Source organism: Mesoplodon densirostris, chromosome 11 (assembly GCF_025265405.1).
Source record: "Mesoplodon densirostris isolate mMesDen1 chromosome 11, mMesDen1 primary haplotype, whole genome shotgun sequence".
NCBI classification, from domain to species: domain Eukaryota; kingdom Metazoa; phylum Chordata; class Mammalia; order Artiodactyla; family Ziphiidae; genus Mesoplodon; species Mesoplodon densirostris.
This window is the reverse complement of record NC_082671.1, coordinates 80,911,938-80,931,068: the sequence shown is the minus strand read 5'-3', so window position 1 is coordinate 80,931,068 and position 19,131 is coordinate 80,911,938. Positions and strand designations below refer to the sequence as shown.

Here is a 19,131-nt window from a genome sequence, read left to right as displayed (position 1 = left end):
TTGACTTGCTCTTCTCTCTACCTGGAACATTCTTTCCCATGGGGTCTGCAGAGTTTACTCCTGCACCTCCTTCAAGTCTTTGTTCAACTGTTACTTTTCCAGTATAAGGCTTCCCTTGTCACTCAATTTAAAATTGCAACCCACTCCTGCCGTCTGACCATCTCCTAGCTCCTTGCCTGCTTAATTTTGTTCTATGGCATTAATCGCCATCTAATAGGCTATTTTTTTAATTTATTTTGTTATTTATCTTCTCCATTGGAATGTAGCCCCAAGAGGGCAGAAACTTTTGTCTCTTCTGATAAGAGTAGTAGAAGATCTAAGTTTCCAAACTCTGGCAGCCTCTGTTTCTGGCAGAGCCTGCCAGAAACAGGCTCTGGCTTATAGTAGGCTCTCAGTAAACTGTTGTTACTATTTGCAGAACAAAAGGCAATGGCTGACATTGTTAGACTTGAGGTTTGTAGGAGGGAATAAATAATGTATGTAGAGTATCATGTATAGTGTCAGGCATGGAATAAGTGTTCAATTATAGTTCCCCTCACCCTTATTTATACTGCAACTTAAATCTGGGCCATTGTGCTGAAATCACCGAGATAATGAAATATAGGTAACTTATTATTATTGTTAAAAATACAGGAACTTCTTTATTATTTTAGAAAAAAAGTTTAAAAATCCAGAAGGTAGGAAAAAAAAAGCACTTGCAGATCATTCTGACATGATGACTGTGTAACTGCTTGGTCAAGTGGAGACTGAAAGTGGATGTTTGTCACTCCCTTGCACTCCCCCTGTCCCCGGTTCAGCTAGTCTCAAAGTTAATTGTGGAATGAATAGTCATTGTGAAGGGGAGTGATTCATAGTGAAATTAACCGAACAGCCCGAGCAGTAAAAGATTCTGTGTCCGGGTAGGATGCCGTGAATTAAAGCTTACTGTATTTAATCATCTCTCTTCTCCAATGTCTTACTAAAAGTTCATTTACACACCTTAAGAAATAAATTTCTGCGTATATGCAGTGGGTCTCTAAACACATGCTTTTTGCTGGTACAGTTTGGCCAGGAGCCAGTGCTGTCAGTTCATTTAACTGAAAATCACTTATCCAAAAACCTCTGCTTCGTGGAACACAGCCAAGACAAGAAGAAATAAACCAAAAACAAAGCAGGAGGGGAGATGAAACAGTATATAATTAGGGCCACTACAAAGCACCTACGGTGTGCTAGGAGCTAGACAGCTAGGCTTTTTACGTTTTTTTTTTTTTTTTTTTTTTTTTTTGGTACGCGGGCCTCTCACTGTTGTGGCCTCTCCCGTTGCGGAGCACAGGCTCCGGACGCGCAGGCCCAGCGGCCATGGCTCACGGGCCCAGCCGCTCCGCGGCATATGGGATCCTCCCAGACCGGGGCACGAACCCGTGTCCCCTGCATCGGCAGGCGGACTCTCAACCACTGCGCCACCAGGGAGGCCCTTACATGTTTTATTTAACAAAGGGTTTCTGAGTCACCAAAATGGATGACCAAGCCCACACACTCAAGCTGACACGTATCATTCTTAGGAATGCCCTTAAGGTTTCTTTTCTTTTTTTTTTTCTTTATTTTTATTTTATTTTTTATTTTTTATTTATTTATTTATTTTTTTTGCTGTACGCGGGCCTCTCACTGCTGTGGCCTCTCCCGTTGCGGAGCACAGGCTCCGGACACACAGGCTCCGCGGCCATGGCTCGCGGGCCCAGCCGCTCCGCGGCATGTGGGATCTTCCGGGATCGGGGCACGAACCCGTGTCCCCTGCATCGGCAGGCGGACTCTCAACCACTGCGCCACCAGGGAAGCCCTTTTCTTTATTTTTAGATATAATGTGAACACATTTGGTGTTCTGATTTCTCAGCCAACATCAAACTAAAATAACAGAAGGTTACTAAGGCAAGAATACCGACAAGGTCAGAAAATGACAAGCCATAGCAAGGGGAAGGAAAGAAAATAAAAAGCATACACACTCTAAAACTAGCATCATCCAGGACCCTTTTGTGCAGTGACCAATTGCCTTACCCTCCTCGGCCATCTCTGAGGACATCCACATCCAGCACACACCTTTACACTCCTGTCTTATGCCCTGAAGCCTTGCAGGTTCCATTATGAAGGCAACCAAGTGTGTAATATAGCTGGGAAAGCTCTTCATCAAAATATATTTTTAAAAATTTTAAGTCCTTAAAAAGCAAATATTGAATAAAGGACAAACGACAGACTAATGACTATAACATAGCTTTGACCAATTCAGAACTAAACTATTAATGACTGCTGAAATGGCTCAATTTAAGACATTTTTATGACTCAATAATATAGTTTTTATAGCTATATAAATTGTTTTCAATTACTTAAAATTTTGGCCATACTGGTCTTGCAAAAAAAAAAAATCATTTGGACATTAATCATGAATACTTTTTCATTAACTGAATATAAAAATCTTGAGAGCTAGATTGGTATTTATGTTCATTAAAACCTCTTTCAAATAATTATTATAGATCATATATCCTATTTCTGACTTTCTTCCAATCCTAACTGAAGAAGATCTATAAGGAATGCCTATTTTCTGGATTTGACAATGTGTGTTTACTTTTATGTGCATTTTTTAAAAAATAAAGCTCATATTATTTTACAAAAGTATTCTGGATCCTAACAAACTATTATGCCTCTTAGTGACCAGTTACGGGGTTTTCATTTTATTCCATGTCTTGAAAAATAAATAGTTCAAAGACAGAGTGAATAGATAGATTTCCTCAATCCTCCTTGTCATGCTCTTTCAATTTTATTCTGCTTCACTAGTGACCAAAGAACATCTCAATATAGTGGTCTCAAGCTATATATGCCAAGAAAGGAAGACATTAAAAGTTATTACCATCCTTTTTATTCAGCCATACCAAAATGAATCTGACATTTCATTATAATCTGTAAACAGTGAAAACCACAATGACTTGTTCCAAAAAGAACTAAACCAGAAAATATGGCTTGCATCAGAACAAACCCACATATATTGATCAGGTGGACAAGATAAAATTAGAAGTGCTCATAGCTTCTTCTGGACATATCCTTAGGATCAGAAAGCTTGCTGTTAGTTAAAGATTCTAACAGTAACCATTTGTGGCATCCAGTTTGGAAACTTAGATCTTCTACTACCCTTATCAGAACAAACTATCCGTGCTTTCTGTCTCAACTGGCTAAAGAGAAATCAGGCCTTTTCCAGAAACCACTCATGTGACGCTCTCTTGTTGGCTATCAGTCCCTTTGTTTATGTGCTCTTTTCTGTTGCATCCTGCTCAAAGGCTCACTATCCATCTCATTGTATCATCAAGATAAAATGTTCACAGGTGCCATGAATCCCAGTGTCCTCATACACTTTACCTTACTTTTCAAAAGGTTAATAATAATTATATTTCAACTCCTGTGCTGTTCCTTTTTTAAATTCCAATTTTTTCAGTTTCCAAACAAAAATAACGATGGCATGTCACCAGCTCTCAAGGCCTTTGAGACAAGTGTGCAAAGCAAGGCGCTTTAACAAATGTACATCAACATGAAAGATTAAAGGATGAACTAGGTAATCAAAAATTATATTTTTGAGGGGGCTTCCCTGGTGGCGCAGTGGTTGAGAGTCCGCCTGCCGATGCAGGGGACACGGGTTCGTGCCCCGATCCCGGAAGATCCCACATGCCGCGGAGCGGCTGGGCCCGCGAGCCATGGCCGCGGAGCCTGTGTGTCCGGAGCCTGTGCTCCGCAACGGGAGAGGCCACAGCAGTGAGAGGCCCGCGTACAGCAAAAAAAAAAAAAAAAAAAAAAAAATTATATTTTTGAGAAAGGTTGTCTCACCAGCTGAATTTAATTTTCCTTGATAATTATGTAAGTAACTTTAATAATACCATGCCTTTGTAATATTAAAATAATTTTGATTAGAATATCTGTCCTAATATGTTTACCAGTATTTTATTTTTATGATAAAATTGAGATGTATGACTCATCTATAACACAAGATTTCTTATTGAAAATTATACCAGTCTGTTTTAACATTGGACTCCAAGCGTCTGAGATTTCTATATACAAACTTTGATACTGTGGCCATGTGAATTATTTATATCTTAATATAACAAACCACAGTCTTTGCTGAAAGTTTGGAGTCATACAATCTGAGTATTTAGACTATTTCTGTAGTTAGAAGAAATCTGGGGTAAGAGAATGCAAAAGTTAGGAAGGACCTCAAGATGAGTGTGTCCAATACCCATTCTCAACCACATGTAAAGAAAACGATGGTCTAAAGAAGAGGTGAGGTAACATGCCCAAGACCTACAGCTTGCTGGCAGTAAAGCTGTTATTCCAGCCTGGGGAATTTTAACCAGTGAAATTTCACTACTTTAGTCTAAATGTGATCTTAATTTTCATATTGTTCAAATCCATTTGACTAGTTTTCTTTTTCGTTTTCATTTATCATCTTTCATTTTAGAGAAAGCACTTGCTCTTTTCTTTTTCAATTTATATCCTCCCTAGGGAATCTCCTAGAGCTGGGTTTGCCCTTAACTGTACCCCCTATACTTCCATACACACACACAAGCACAGGGACACACACCCCTTCCATCCTATTAGGACCCTCCATTTACCAGATGGCTGGGTGAGTTAGGGATGCATCTAATTCACTAATAGAAAAGCAGAGTACCATAAGTTTGGCGGTTCCCAATAATGTTTGATCACTTTGGTGTTTAGGAATGCTATAATCTAGAAAATCAGCCCATAAAAACAATAGGATTACAGACTCTTATCAGAAGCAGTCTTAGAGATTTTACATTGAGGAGATTTTACATTGAGGAGGCCCAGGAATGTTGTGACTTGCCCAGCATCCCTTAGCAAGCTGATAATTAGAGGCAGCTGGCCTGTTGTTACAGAACTATTCACCCCAAAACAAGAAGTGAGACTTTTTTTTTTTTTTTTTTCTTTTTGTGGTATGCGGGCCTCTCACTGTCATGGCCTCTCCCGTTGCGGAGCACAGGCTCCGGACGCGCAGGTCCAGCGGCCATGGCTCACGGGCCCAGCCGCTCCGCGGCATGTGGGATCCTCCCAGACCGGGGCACGAACCCGTATCCCCTGCATCGGCAGGCGGACTCTTAACCACTGCGCCACCAGGGAGGCCCAAGAAGTGAGACTTTTAAAATATTAAAATGGGACCTTGTACAATTCTTTCTTGTCCTGAAAGGACACAGTTGTTGATGATGTTTTCATTGTTTGAGCAGTGGATGGTTAATGAAATTATTTTCATTTATGACTTACTTACCTATTTATTTCATAATTACAGATTTTAGAACATCTACAGTTTGTTAAATGTATTAAATTTATTTTACAGCTCTATGAAAAAGTTGCACTGCTTCTGACAAATTTAGGTAAGTGGAACCCTCTTTACTTCACAGTACAGTATTGTGGTCTGAAAAATACCTTCTCAAAGATTCATTTCTGAAACACTGCTGAAAACAAATATTCCCTTTATTTTGAATTGCATACAACAATTTGTTCTTTGCCCTCAACAGGACATGTTAAATATGTCTAGGAATTGAGAGAATCTTTCCTACCTAAAGCTTTAAAGCATTTAGACATTATCTTTCATGAGCTAATATAATTTAAAGTAGGTTTTCTCTTACAAAAGTACATGTGTATGAAGTACCTATAATCATTTAGAAAAGTGTTCATTTGCTGTTGCCTACAATTTTTATTTAATTAAAAACACAGCAAGTTTTAATGGCATATAAAATCACAGCAAAGTTAGTTGCTTTGAACACTGGGAGTCTTTTATGTAGACAGGCTAACCATTACTGACATTTGTGGAAGTGACATTCATCTGGACAAGTCATCCCTAGGAACGTTTCTCTGACTTTGTAAGGCACCAGAACAATCTGGTAACCAGCTATGAGCTGTACATTTACTACATTTTCAAAATAGAGGAATTGTCCCAATTTCATTAATGAGATATTAGTCATTTTACTCTATGCAGTTTGAGAAAATTACATGCTCCCACACAAAACCTGTTTTAGCACATTCCCATATGTAGCTTGCCAAAGGGAGAAAAAAATCACAAAAGTGTTTTTATTTATAATAATCATTATAATAAAAGATGCCAGATACATCTGGCATCTCCTCTGTTTGAGCCCTTCTATGTGCCAGATACAGAGCTAGGCACTTGGCATATCTCCTTTAAATTCATTGAAATCTTCCATCACCGCCACTCTTTGCCCAAAAAGATAGAAGTTTATGTCCACAGAAGAGGTAACTGCCCATTGATAGACTGTGTCCAGGGGGGACCTTGCTCCAGGCTGGAAAAGATGCCTGTGGAGATAACAGCCATGGTCAATCTGTGGTTGGGCCACCTGGGAACCCACCCAGCTGGCTGATGAGCTAGGAGACCTTCCTGTGTAACCAAGAGTTCATTAGCAGAAGTGAAGTAAAGCATCCTTTGTCATTTCTTCCCTCAACAGCAGTATGGCCTTGTTCTGAAATTGACACTTAAACCATTTTAAATCCGATTCTCATTCTTTCTCCCCTCCCTTCTCAGATATCCTCCTGGGAAGCATTTTGAGCTATAGTTTGTGGGAAAGGAACTGATGGGGTGAAATAGTAAATGAGCAATTAGAAGCTCAGGGAATGTGGAACCAGAAAGTGCTATTGCATTAAATGCATTTTCTTTGATGTTATTTGAGGTGAGGATGCAACTTCCAGGGAAGGATAAGCGCATTTGACATGAGATTTCAGGTTGGAGGATTGATCCATATTTTTGGTTTGTATCATAATGTCCAAAGGGCATTTGCTGTATGGAAATTGAAATACAAGAAGATGAGAATTGGTGCCTGACTGAGGTCAGGAAGTTGTAAGACAAAGATGCTGCTATATAATAAAAGCTCTAAAGATGAGGTCACCTCCTCGGTACTTGTCCTTGAGAATGAAAATGATGGTGGATGAGGGTGACAGGTAACGGGGTCAGATGCTCATTCTGAGATGGGGGGGGTCTGACTCCCTCTCTCCCAGTAGCACCTCACATCACAGCAGAAATAGAAGTCGAGACCAAGGAGTTACTAGGAGATGGGAGGGGACCTGACGCCACACAGGCCCCACCCCACAGGTGGAAACTAAGAGCAAAAGGAGAGGCTCCTGCAAGGAGCCAGGGCCGGGAGTGCGGCCCCTTCAGCCTGGCTGTCTCTACTCCAGGCTCTCCGGGCATCCTGGAAGAGCGGAACAAACGATATTCCCTGCCCTCAGACAAGTCAGTAGTCACTTCCCACCAAAGCCTCGCTGGGGCTGGTCTGGGAGCTTGAGGAACCCGTGGATGGTCCATTCCGTCGCATGTCATCTGTAGGCAAGCTGGGCCCTCCTGCAGCCTCCTTAGGAAGCCTGTGCTCCCACCCCGTGCGTCTGGGGAGCTGGACAGAGGGAGTTGAGAAGGGGTCAGATGCAGCCTCTCAAAGTCTGCTCCCCTTGTGTCCACAGAACAGCCTCGCACTGAGTCCGAGTGGGAGAACAGCTTCACCCTGAAAATGTTTCTTTTTCAGTTTGTCAATCTGAACAGCTCCACGTTTTACATCGCGTTCTTCCTCGGAAGGTAAGAACCCATTCTCTCCACATCTCCCCCGGCCAGGGACAGAGGTCACTGACCAAGGTGACAGAGAGGCCAGCCTTTAGGGTGACTTTTATAAAGTGTATAAAGAGAAGATCAGTCTCCTTTCCTTTCCCTTCCCATTCTGGGGAATGGTCTCCATCAAAGTCCCTTGTACCTTTTCTTGTTAAGGTGAGTAGAAGAAAATAGTTTGCACACGTGAAGTGTGAATGTAAAACTTGCAGGCTCCATCTGTACCTGAATCAGGCCTCTGGATCTCACACCTATAAGAGCAGGTGGCATGTCCCAGATCCCTGACCTCACAGAGGAGGGAAGGACATTCAGACAGGAAAGGGGGCTGACGTAGGATGCCGAAGGGGACTGGGTAGCTTCTGAATCCAGCAGTTCTGAGGATTTGGAACGTCCAGGTACCATGAACTTCGTTACACCAGGAAGTGTGTCTGAGGAGGCGAGAACCAGGGAAGAGCCGAGTATTGGGTTTTAGTGAAATGGATGAGCAGCCTCTCCGCAGTTTCTAGCTACTTCAGCATGGAATGCTAGTCAAATAGTTTAGTTTTAAAAAATAAAAAACACGGCATTACTAATATTCAAAAAGATCTGATGTGTTTAAACCCAACCTGCTGCTTACGCAACAGCCACTTGATATTCAGCAGAAAAAGTTAAAAGTCACAGCAGGCAGCAAGAACTGGCCTCTGTGGTCAGCAGCCAGACAGAAGGGCCAGGAGAGAAATATCCCCCAGAGAATTCCAGAAGCTGCCATTATGCCAGTTCCAGAGAGTTTTCCTAATTCCCTGAGACCTGTTCCTTACTGCGCCAGTAATTTTCACTGGAGGATGTGCTAATCTGAATATAATATTCACTGAAGGCTACAGGATGCTAATGGTTTGTTTTTCTGTGTGTGTTGAAGATTCACAGGACACCCAGGTGCCTACTTGAGGCTGATAAACAGGTGGAGACTAGAAGAGGTCGGTATTCTCCCATCATTCCTTGTTTCCTACAGACGTGCGTTAAACAGGCTTAAGGCAACTTTGTGCAGATTAGAAACCAGACAGCTGTTCTTCCTGTCCATTGATTCTTGAATTTCTGTGTTTGCTTACCTCGCAGTGCCACCCTAGTGGATGCCTTATTGATCTCTGTATGCAAATGGGTATTATAATGGTGCTAAAGCAGACCTGGAATAATTTCATGGAACTTGGCTACCCGTAAGTACCTTAGATATCTATACTTGAGAGGCAGCATGTCTCGTTGGCTTTTCTAGGTGTGGCAAGTAAGATAAGCAATGCAGACTCAGCAGTTAAGCGTGTGTGTGTGTGTGTGTGTGTGTGTGTGTGTGTGTGTGTGTGTGTGTGTGTGTGTGTGTGTGTGTGTGTGTGTGTGTGTGTGTGTGTGTGTGTGTGTGTGTGTGTGTGTGTGTGCCTGGAGCTAAGTCTTCATGCTTAGATATTCAAAGACAAATCATGAAAATAATAAACATTGGCTCTTTTGGAAGATTTAGCACAAATCCCATAAACAAAAGTGAATATTCTTTAAGAAGTCTCTGTGGGCCCCTAAATAAGTGGATACCTGCTTCCAGGCTGCTTTAAATGATGACGACACACTAACGAGGTCTCTACTCCCCAACCCCTGCAATAAATCAGAAATGGTAATTTCTTTAAACTTCCTTAAATTCAACTGTACAGGAAAGGAACTTATGGAAAGAAGACCTAAAGAAATGATTCAAAAAAGAAACTGGAATATTTCTAAGTAAGCATATCCTAACCAGTAAAAACATCATTACCTGATGATAACAGTTTATGTTGATGGCAATGGGCAAAAACTTGCATCACCTTTGTAAGGATAACATTGAATTTGGCTCTGTTTGCTCAGTTCTGGTCAGTTAAGTTTTAAAGGGACATAAATCAGCAGCACTTCTATTTCTTCTTTAATTCTACACCTACAGGTTTCCAGGTCAGCCCAAGTGTCTCCACAGAGAATTCCAGGTTTCAGGGAAGACCACTCAGCCAGAACAATTAGCTGGAACTTGGTTCACTTCGAAAAGTCATCTCTTAGCTCCCTGTCAGAACCACTGCCAGTAATTTTTCTCTTCTTAGATTTATTTTTAGAAAACTTCTTCCAAGTGTTGATGTTTTCTATAAAACTTTTTAAAAAAAGCATAAAATTTAAAAGTTAGAAGCATTATATTCTCTTTTAAAGTATCATCCATAACTTATCAAACTGTCATAGACATCAAGGGAACTATATTTATCTTCTACTAATATGGACATAGAGCAAAATTGTGAAGTAGGCAAAATTGTCTTTGATACCCATCCCCTTATTTAGTTTATTTCACATTTGTTTTTGCTTTGGCATCGCTACTCTCAGATACCCCTCAGCTTTCTCCTTGCCCCCTACAGTACACAAACCTGACCCCCGCCACCCCTATTTCTTCGACCCTGTTCCGTATCGTAAGATGCACTTCTGAACACTGCCAAGGATTAATGTACTAACCTCACCAGTGTGAGATGCATTTTATTGGGAATCAGAGCCTCTGTCAAACTCAACCCGAAAGCAGGCAGATCCAGTTGTCGACCTGTGGGCTTCTGTATGCCAGGAGAGGAGGAAACCTTTGTGGGTTTGCAGACCTTCTAGGGCCCTCGAGTCAGAGTATGCAGGTCAGCACCCCATGGTAAGACTGCTCATGGGTCCTCAACTAAGCCAGCTAGGCCAAACCATCTTCTTCTCAAGAGGCCTGCGGGTTGCCTTTGTACTGGGGGATCAGCTTATCAATGTTCTCAGTCCTCTACCCAACCCTCCAAAGCAACACTGGACGAGAGACAGTTTCGTGAATGATTAAAATAAGTTCATCGATCATTCTGTTCACTTTCAAGTACAAATGCTTGAAGTGTAGCCTCCATTGTTATTTCCTTGCTAATCCAAGGCTTCATTTCCTTGGCAGCCTGTCCTAAATTTTTAAAACTATTGTTCTATATTCTAATTCTATTTCTTATTACTTGTCTTATGAACAGCTATATACATTTTTTTAAATAAATTGATCTTGTTGTGCAGGTTAATTCAGAATTGGTGGACTAGAAGGAAAGTAAGACAAGAACATGGACCTGAAAGGAAAATAAGTTTCCCACAGTGGGAAAAGGACTACAACCTTCAGCCAATGAACGCCTACGGACTTTTCGATGAATACTTAGAAATGAGTATGAAAATAGCCTATTTTATCTGATTTTTAAAAATTTATTGAAGTATAGTTAATTTACAATGTTGTGTTAATTTCTGCTGTACAGCAAAATGACTCAGTTATAATTCTTTTCATATTCTTTTCCATAATGGTTTATCATAGGATATTGAATATAGTTCCCTGTGCTATAGAGTAGGACCTTGTTGTCTGTTTTAGCCTATTAATTATAAATGTAAATTCTAGCTACATTTAACTAGACATACACCATTATCATCGAGGCTAGCAGTATGGGGATTCTTGAGCTAAATGCAGAGGAAGGGTGTTCTTGCTTTAAGAAGCTTTATTGACAGAAATAGTGCCAAGTCACTTCACATTCTTCATGACATTGTGTCCTGTCCCTTGTAATAAGTCACCAGAAAAAAATGAGCTGAAAACTTGGTGAACCAAAGAAAAAGGAGTGATCACTCATGGTGTGATTGATTCATTCACTCAGCAGACAAGTTTTTTTTTTATTTAAGTATAGTTAATTTACAATGTTGTGTTAGTTTCAGGTGTATGGCAAAGTGATTCAGTTATACATATATACATAAAAGAATATAAACATTCTTTTTCATATTCCTTTCTATTATAGTTTATTATAAGATATTTAATATAGTTCCCTGTGCTATACAGTAGGACCTTGTTGTTTATCTGTTTTATATATAGTAGTTTGTATCCAGCAGACATCTTTTGAGCCATGTTATGTCCAGGCAGACATTATGTTTGGCACTAGCGATACAAGGAATCAGGCACAGTCCCAGCTCTGAAAGAGTGCACAGTGGGGGAAAGTCAGAGATATAAAAGGTAAGTGCAATAAAGTGGCATAGATGCTGCAGTATGAGTCAGTAGGGGGTAGACTGGGGACAGTCATTTCCCTTGAGGGGGTGGCAGGAAGCTGGGAATGCTTAAGCTATGCTACACTTCTATTGAAGGAATCTGATTTCTCTATGATCAAATCCAAGCTACTTATTTTAGCATGTATCTGAGAGCATGAGCTTTAGAAAGAGATTACCTGAGTTCAAATCCCAGCCCCTCACTTATTAACTGTGAAACCTTGGGCAATTACTTAATCTCTTTGTCTCACTTTCCTCTTCTCTACAATGGGGATAAAAAAAAGTAACCACTTCAGAGCATTTTTATGTGGATTAAATAAACTAACACATGGAAAGGGCTTAGAAAAATGCCTGGCTCATAGAATGTACTTGATATATGTCATCCATGTCATTATTATTATTTTTCTATTCTTCTTATCTTCCAGGGGAGAAAAGCTTAACAAGATCCCTTAGCAGATACACTGAGCATGGATAGCTTTTCTCTTTTTTTCTAATTATGTTTAAGCTCTGTAACATTGGGGTGAAAGTGGGGGTAGGGATGGGCAAGATACATTACTTCTGAAAGAAGTTCTTTCTGGGCAAATCTGAAAATTAAAGCAGTAGTAGAGTTGATACTTAATGTTTCTTAGATAGCTTATGTCCTAAGTACCTACCAATGTTTTTAGAGTTTCAATTATAGAATGGCAGAATGATATAACTTGGAGAAGAAATCAATCTGGGCAGTGATAATAACACTTAATAAAGGGAATTCATTAAGAGAACTAACCACTTGGAGGTCTCTTAATGGATTCTCCTCCCATAAAGAAGGAAATGAACAATAATGTTGGTATACAGAGTGCATGAAAAGAACTGGTAGTGCTCCAAATACTCCAGTATCTTTGCAGCAAGAAACAAATCTCAGAAGCAGCATTACAAGCAGACCAGTGAATCCTAACTGCTTGCTTCTGTTCTTGTTGTTTTTGTTATTTTCTTAATGACTTTCCTGCTTTGTTATATTTTTTAAATGTATTCATTGAAGTAGGATATATAGTGAGAAAAGCATATAAATCAAAAGTGTACAGATCAATAAATATTCACAAATTTATGCACAAATGTAACCAATCTATGTAGGTGAGGGGTTAACACACTACTGCCCTCAGACCCAAAGCCAGTCCACTGCCTGGCTTTGTAAATAACCTTCTATTGAAACACAGCAATATCCATTTATTTGCACATTATCTATAGTTTTTTAATTTTTTATTTTATATTACGGTTGATTTACAATGTTGTTAGTTTTGGGTGTACAGCAAAGTGGTTCAGTTATACATATACGTATATCCATTCTTTTTCAGATTCTTTTCCCATATAGATTATTACAGAATACTGAGTAGAGTTCCCTGTGCTATACAGTAGGTCCTTGTTGATTACCTATTTCATATATAGTCGTGTGTATATGTGAATCCCAAACTCCTAATTTATCCCTCCTCCCCACCTTCCCCTTTGGTAACCATAAGTTTGTTTCTGAAGTCTGTGAGTCTCTTTCTGTTTAGGAAATAAGTTCATTTGTATCATCTTTTTAGATTCCACTTGTGATATCATATAGCACTTGTCTTTCTCTGTCTGACTTATTTCACTAAGCACAATATTCTCTGGGTCCATCATGTTGCTGCAGGTGGCATTATTTCATTCTTTTTTATGGCCGAGTAATATTCCATTGTATATATGTACCACATCTTCTTTATCCATTCCTCTGTTGATGGACATTTAGGTGGCTTCCATGTCTTGGCCATTGTATATAGTGCTGCAATGAACATTGGGGTGCATGTATCTTTTTGAATTATGGTTTTCTCCAGATATATGCCCAGGATTGCTGGGTTGTATGGTAATTCTATTTTTAGTTTTTTAAGGAACCTCCATACTGTTCTCCATAGTGGCTGTACCAATTTACATTCCCACCAACTGTGTAGGAGGGTTTCCTTCTCTCCACACCCTCCCCAGCATTTATTGTTTGTAGACTATTTGATGACCGTCATTCTGACCAGTGTGAGGTGATTCCTCATTGTAGTTTTGATCTGCATTTCTCTAATAAATAGTGATGTTGAGAGTCTTTTCATGTGCCTGTTGGCCATCTGTATGTCTTCTTTGGAGAAATGTCTATTTAGATCTTCTGCCCATTTTTTGACTGGGTTGTGTTTTTTGTTATGATATTCAGTTCCATGAGCTATTTGTATATTTTGGCAACTAATCCCTTGTAGGTCACTTCGTTTGTAAATATTTTCTCCCATTAAGGGTTGTCTTATCATTTTGTTTATGGTTTCCTGTGCTGTGCAAAAGCTTTTAAGTTTAATTAGGTCTCATTTGTTTATTTTTGTTTTTATTTTCATTACTGTAGGAGGTGGATCCAAAAAGATCTTGCTGCAATTTACGTCAAAGAGTGTTCTGCATATGTTTTCCTCTAAGAGGTTTATAGTACCTGGTCTTACATTTAGGTCTTTAATCCATTTTGAGTTTATTTTTGTTGATAGTGTTAGAAAATGTTCTAGTTTCTTTCTTTTACATGTAGCTGTCCAGTTTTCCCAGCACCACTTATTGAAGGGACTGTCTTTTCTCCATTGTATTTTCTTGCCTCCTTTGCCATAGATTAATTGACCATAGGTGCATGGGTTTATTCCTGGGCTTTCTATACTGTTCCATTGATCTATATTTCTGTTTTTGTGCTAGTGCCACCCTGTTTTGATGACTGTAGCTTTGTAGTATAGTCTGAAGTCAGGGAGCCTGAATCCTCCAGCTCCATTTTCTTTTCTCAGGATTGCTTTGGCTATTCAGGGTCTTTTGTGTTTCCATACACATTTAAAATATTGTTGTTCTAGTTCTGTGAAAAATGCCACTGGTAATTTAATAAGAATTGAATTGAATCTGTAGGTTGCCTTGGATAGTATAGTCATTTTGACAATATTGATTCTTCCAGTCCAAGAACATGGTATATCATCTTTCCATCTGTTTGTGTCATCTTCATTTTCTTTCATCAGCATCTTATAGTTTTCAGAGTACAGGTCTTTTGCTTCCTTAGGTAGGTTTATTCCTAGGTATTTTATTCTTTTTGATGTGATGATAAATGGGATTGTTTCCTTAATTTCTCTTTCTGATCTTTCATTGTTAGTGTATAGAAATGCAACAGATTTCTGTGTATTAACTTTGTATCCTGCAACCTTACCAAATTCATTGATGAGGTCTAGTACTATTCCGGAAGCATCTTTAGGATTTTCTATGTATAGTATCATGTCATCTGCAAACAGTGATAGTTTTACTTCTTCTTTTCCAATTTGGATTCTTTTATTTCTTTTTCCTCTGATTGCCATTGTCTAGGACTTCCAAAACTATGTTGAATAAAAGTAGTGAGAGTGGACATCCTTGTCTTGTTCCTGATCTTAGAGGAAATGCTTTCAGCTTTTCACTGTTGAGTATGATGTTAGCAGTGGGTTTGTCATATATGGCCTTTATAATATTGAGGTACGTTCCCTCTATGCCCACTTTTTGGAGAGTTATTATCGTAATTGGGTGTTGAATTTTATCAAAAGCTTTTTCTGCATCTACTGAGATGATCATATGGTTTTTATTCTTCAATTGGTTGATGTGGTGTATCACACTGACCGATTTGCTTAGGACGACTTTAGGCAGCCTATCTGCTGATGGGTGGGGCTGTGTGTGTTCCCACCCTGCTGCTTGTTTGGCCTGAGGCATCCCAGCACTGGAGCCTGCAGGCTGTTGGGTGGGGCCAGGTCTCAGTGCCAAAAAAGCATCTCCCACCAGTGTCCTTGCCCCGTGAGCCACAGCTGACCCCCGCCTCCCCAGGAGACCCTCCAAGACCTGCAGGTAGGTCTGGCCCAGGCTCGTACGGAGTCACTGCTTTGCCCTGGGTCTTAGTGCATGTGAAACATTGTGTGCACCCTCCAAGAATGGAGTCCCTGTTTCTCCCACTCCTGTGGAGCTCCTTCACTCAAGCCCTGCTGGCTTTCAAAGTCAAATGCTCTGGGGGCTCCTCTTCCTGATGCCAGACCCCTACCTAGGCTGTGGAGCTTGACATAGGGCTCAGAACTCTCACTCCTATGGGAGAACCCCTGTGATATAATTATTTTCCAGTTTGTGGGTTGCCCACCCAGCAGGTATGGGATTTGTTTATATCATGAAAGTGCCCCTCCTACAGTCTTGTTGTGGCTTCTTCTTTGTCTTTGGGTGTAGACTACCTTTTTTGGTGGTATTGTGTCTTTTTTGTTGAGGGTTGTTCAGCAGTTAGCTGTGATTTTGGTGTCTTCATGAGAGGAGGTGAGCTCAAGTCCTTCTACCCTGCCATCTCGTCTCCAGGCCTCTACATATTATCTGTAGTTACTTTTGCACTACAGCAGCAGAGCTGATTACTTGTGACAGAGACTTTATGGCCCACAAAGCCTGGAATATTTACTATCTGGCTCTTTACAGAAAATGTCATCCTGTGAGCTACATCAAGAAATAGGATATTATCAGTATCAAAGAAGGCTCCCTTGTTTCCTCTCCCAGTTATAACACCCTCCCCAACCAGTTTCCTGACTTCTAATTTTGTTTTTTTTTAATCTCTATAGAAATGGAATTATACATTTTCTTTTGTAAATGGCTTATTCCATTCAATATCGTATTTATAAGATTCTTCCATGTTGCTACAGGTAAAATTTCATTTTCATTTTTGTATAGTATTCATAGAATGTGTACCTGAAGCAAAATTTTGAAACAAGTGAGTTTGTCTTTGATACCCACCTCCATCTTTCCTTAGTCACATGTAGTTTTTTTTTTCATTTCCAATACCAGATACTTTCCATTCCATCTTTCTCCCCTTCCCCCACCAATTCCTCACCAATCCCTCAATCCTTTCCCATATCATGAAATGGACTTCTGAGCACTGCTAAGGATTAATGAGCTAGATAGTTGCATTTTAATAAGAATCAAAGCCTCTGTCAAACTTGAGTCAAAAAAAAAAAAAAAAAAGAGGCAAACTTACTTGTGGATGTGCAGGCATCAGTGTGCCAGTGGATGAACTAGTTTGTGAGTCTGCAGATCTTCTAGACCCCTGAAAACAGGAATTCACCACTATTTACCCATCCATTCTACTGGTGAGATTTGTGAGTTATTTCTAGGTTTGGGTTCTTACAAACAATATTGCTATGAACATGGGTTTTGGTTAACGTTTGTATGTATTTCTGTTGGGAATTTATGCAAGAGTGGAGCTACCAGTGGAGTGGCCATCATAATGTATGCATTTGTGGATCTTCAGTAGACACCTGCAAACAGTTTTCAAAACTCCAACTAGCAATATAAGAGCTTCAGTTATCCACATACTCACTAAAACTTGTTAGTGTCAGTCTTTTTAAATTTTGGCCATTCTGGTTCGTATGCAGTAGTACCTCATCATTGTTTTAATTTGAAATTTCATGGCAACTTAAAATGCTGAATACCTTTTCATATGCTTCTGGTCATTTGGGTATCCTCTTTTGTGAATTCCCATTCAGGCCCATGATTCTGTTCTGTTTCTCTTTCTTAGTGATTTTAGAAGTTATTTATATATTCTGGATATGAATCTTTTGTCAGCTGGACCTGGAATGTCTTTTGTAGGAAAGTTTCTAATTATAGATTTAATTTAGTTAATAGATATATGACTATTCAGATTTTCTATTTCTTCAAGTAACCATTTCAGTAGTCTGTGGTTTAGTTGTGTTTTTCAAGAAACTTATGTTTCATCTAAATTTTCACATTTAGTGGAATAAAGTTGTTTATAATACTCTTATGAACTTTTAATGTACATAAGGTCTGTAGTGATGTTCTCTTTTTCATTTATACTTTCATAGTTTGTGCTTTTTGCTTTTTTCCTTTAACAATCTGGCTAGAGGTTTATTAATTTTTTCATTTATTTCTGCTCTTATTTCCTGCCTTATTCTTTCTTTGGGCCTAATTTTCTCTTTTCCAAACATCTTCAGATGGAAGCTTAAATAACTGATTTTCTACTTTTCTTCTTTTTCTAATTTAGGCATTTAGAACTATGATTTTCTCTAAGAATACTGCTTCATAGCTGTATCCTATAAGTTTTGATATGCTATACTTTCATCGTCAAGGCATTTGCTAATTGCCATTGTAGTTTATTTTTGACCTATGGGGTTTTTTTAGAAATGTGTTGCTTAATATCAAAATATTTGAGGATTTTCTAGCTATCCCGCTGTCATTGTCTTCTTACAGTTTTTTTTTTTCCTTGTAGTTGATTTCTAATCTCATAGTGTTGTGGTCAGAAAAGATGCTTGATATGACTTCAATTTTCTTTAATTTACCAAGGCTTGCTTTATGGCCCAGCATGTGATCTATCCTGGAGAATGTTCCATGTACACTTAAAAAAAATGTGTATTCTGCTGCTTTCAGATGAAATGCTCTATATCAATTAAGTCCATCTGGTCTAATATGTCATTTAAGGCCTGTGTTTCCTTATTGATTTCCTGTCTGGATGATCTGTCCATTGATGTAAGTGGGGTGTTAAAGTCCCCCACTGTTTTGTGTTACTGTCCATTTCTCGTTTTATGGCTATTGGCATTTGCCTTATGCTCCTGTGTTGGGCACATGTATACAATTGTTATAGCTTCTTCTTGGATTGATCCCTTGATCATTATGTAGTGTTCTTCTTTGTCTCTTATAGCAGTCTTTATTTTAGAGTCTAATTTGTCTGGTATGAGTATTGCTACTCCAGCTTTCTTTAGATTAACACTTGCATGTAATACGTTTTTCCATCCTCTTAGTTTCAGTCTATATGTGTCCACAGATCTGAATTGGGTCTCTTGTAGACAGCATATATACGGGTCTTGTTTTTGTATCCAGCCAGCCAGTCTATGTCTTTTGTTTGGCACATTTAATCCATTTGCATTTAAGGTAGTTACCAATATGTATGTTCTTACTGCCATTTTGTTAATTGTTTTAGATTTGTTTTTGTAGTTCTTTTTTCTCCCCTTCCTCTTTTGTTTTCTTCTCTTGTGGTTTGATGACTATCTTTAGTGTTGTGTTTGGAATGCTTTTTCTTTTTTGTGTGTTTATCTATTGAAGATTTTCAGTTTGCGGTTCCCATGAGGTTTTGATATAGCAGTCTATATATATACAGAAGATTGTTTTAAGTTTCTGGTCTGTACATTTCAAATGCATTTCCAATATCCTGCATCTGTACACTCTTCTTCTCACAGTTGCTGGTTTTGATATCCTATTTGTGTTTAGATGGTTTCCTACCTTTACTGTATGTTTGCCTTTACTGGTGAGCTTTCCCATTTGTAATTTTCTTGTTTCTAGTTGTGGCCTTTTCTTTCCACCTAGTGAAATTCCTTTAGCATTTGTTGTAAAGCTGGGTTGGTGGTGCTGAATTCTCTTGGCTTTTGCTTGCCTGTAAAGCTTTTGATTTCTCTGTCAAATCTGAACAAAAGCCTTGCTGGGTAGAGTAC

At 39.3% G+C, this 19,131-nt stretch overlaps 1 protein-coding gene across 1 annotated transcript in view; it reads left to right on the top strand.

Moving 5' to 3' along the window:
- ANO4 (anoctamin 4) overlaps positions 1 to 19,131 on the top strand; it is a 227,783-nt gene that overhangs the window by 159,568 nt on the left and 49,084 nt on the right. The window contains exons 16-20 of the mRNA XM_060112423.1: positions 5,363 to 5,399; positions 7,492 to 7,603; positions 8,526 to 8,583; positions 8,723 to 8,820; positions 10,664 to 10,806. Of these exons, the coding sequence (XP_059968406.1) occupies positions 5,363 to 5,399; positions 7,492 to 7,603; positions 8,526 to 8,583; positions 8,723 to 8,820; positions 10,664 to 10,806 (448 nt within the window). The remainder of the gene's footprint in view (positions 1 to 5,362; positions 5,400 to 7,491; positions 7,604 to 8,525; positions 8,584 to 8,722; positions 8,821 to 10,663; positions 10,807 to 19,131) is intronic.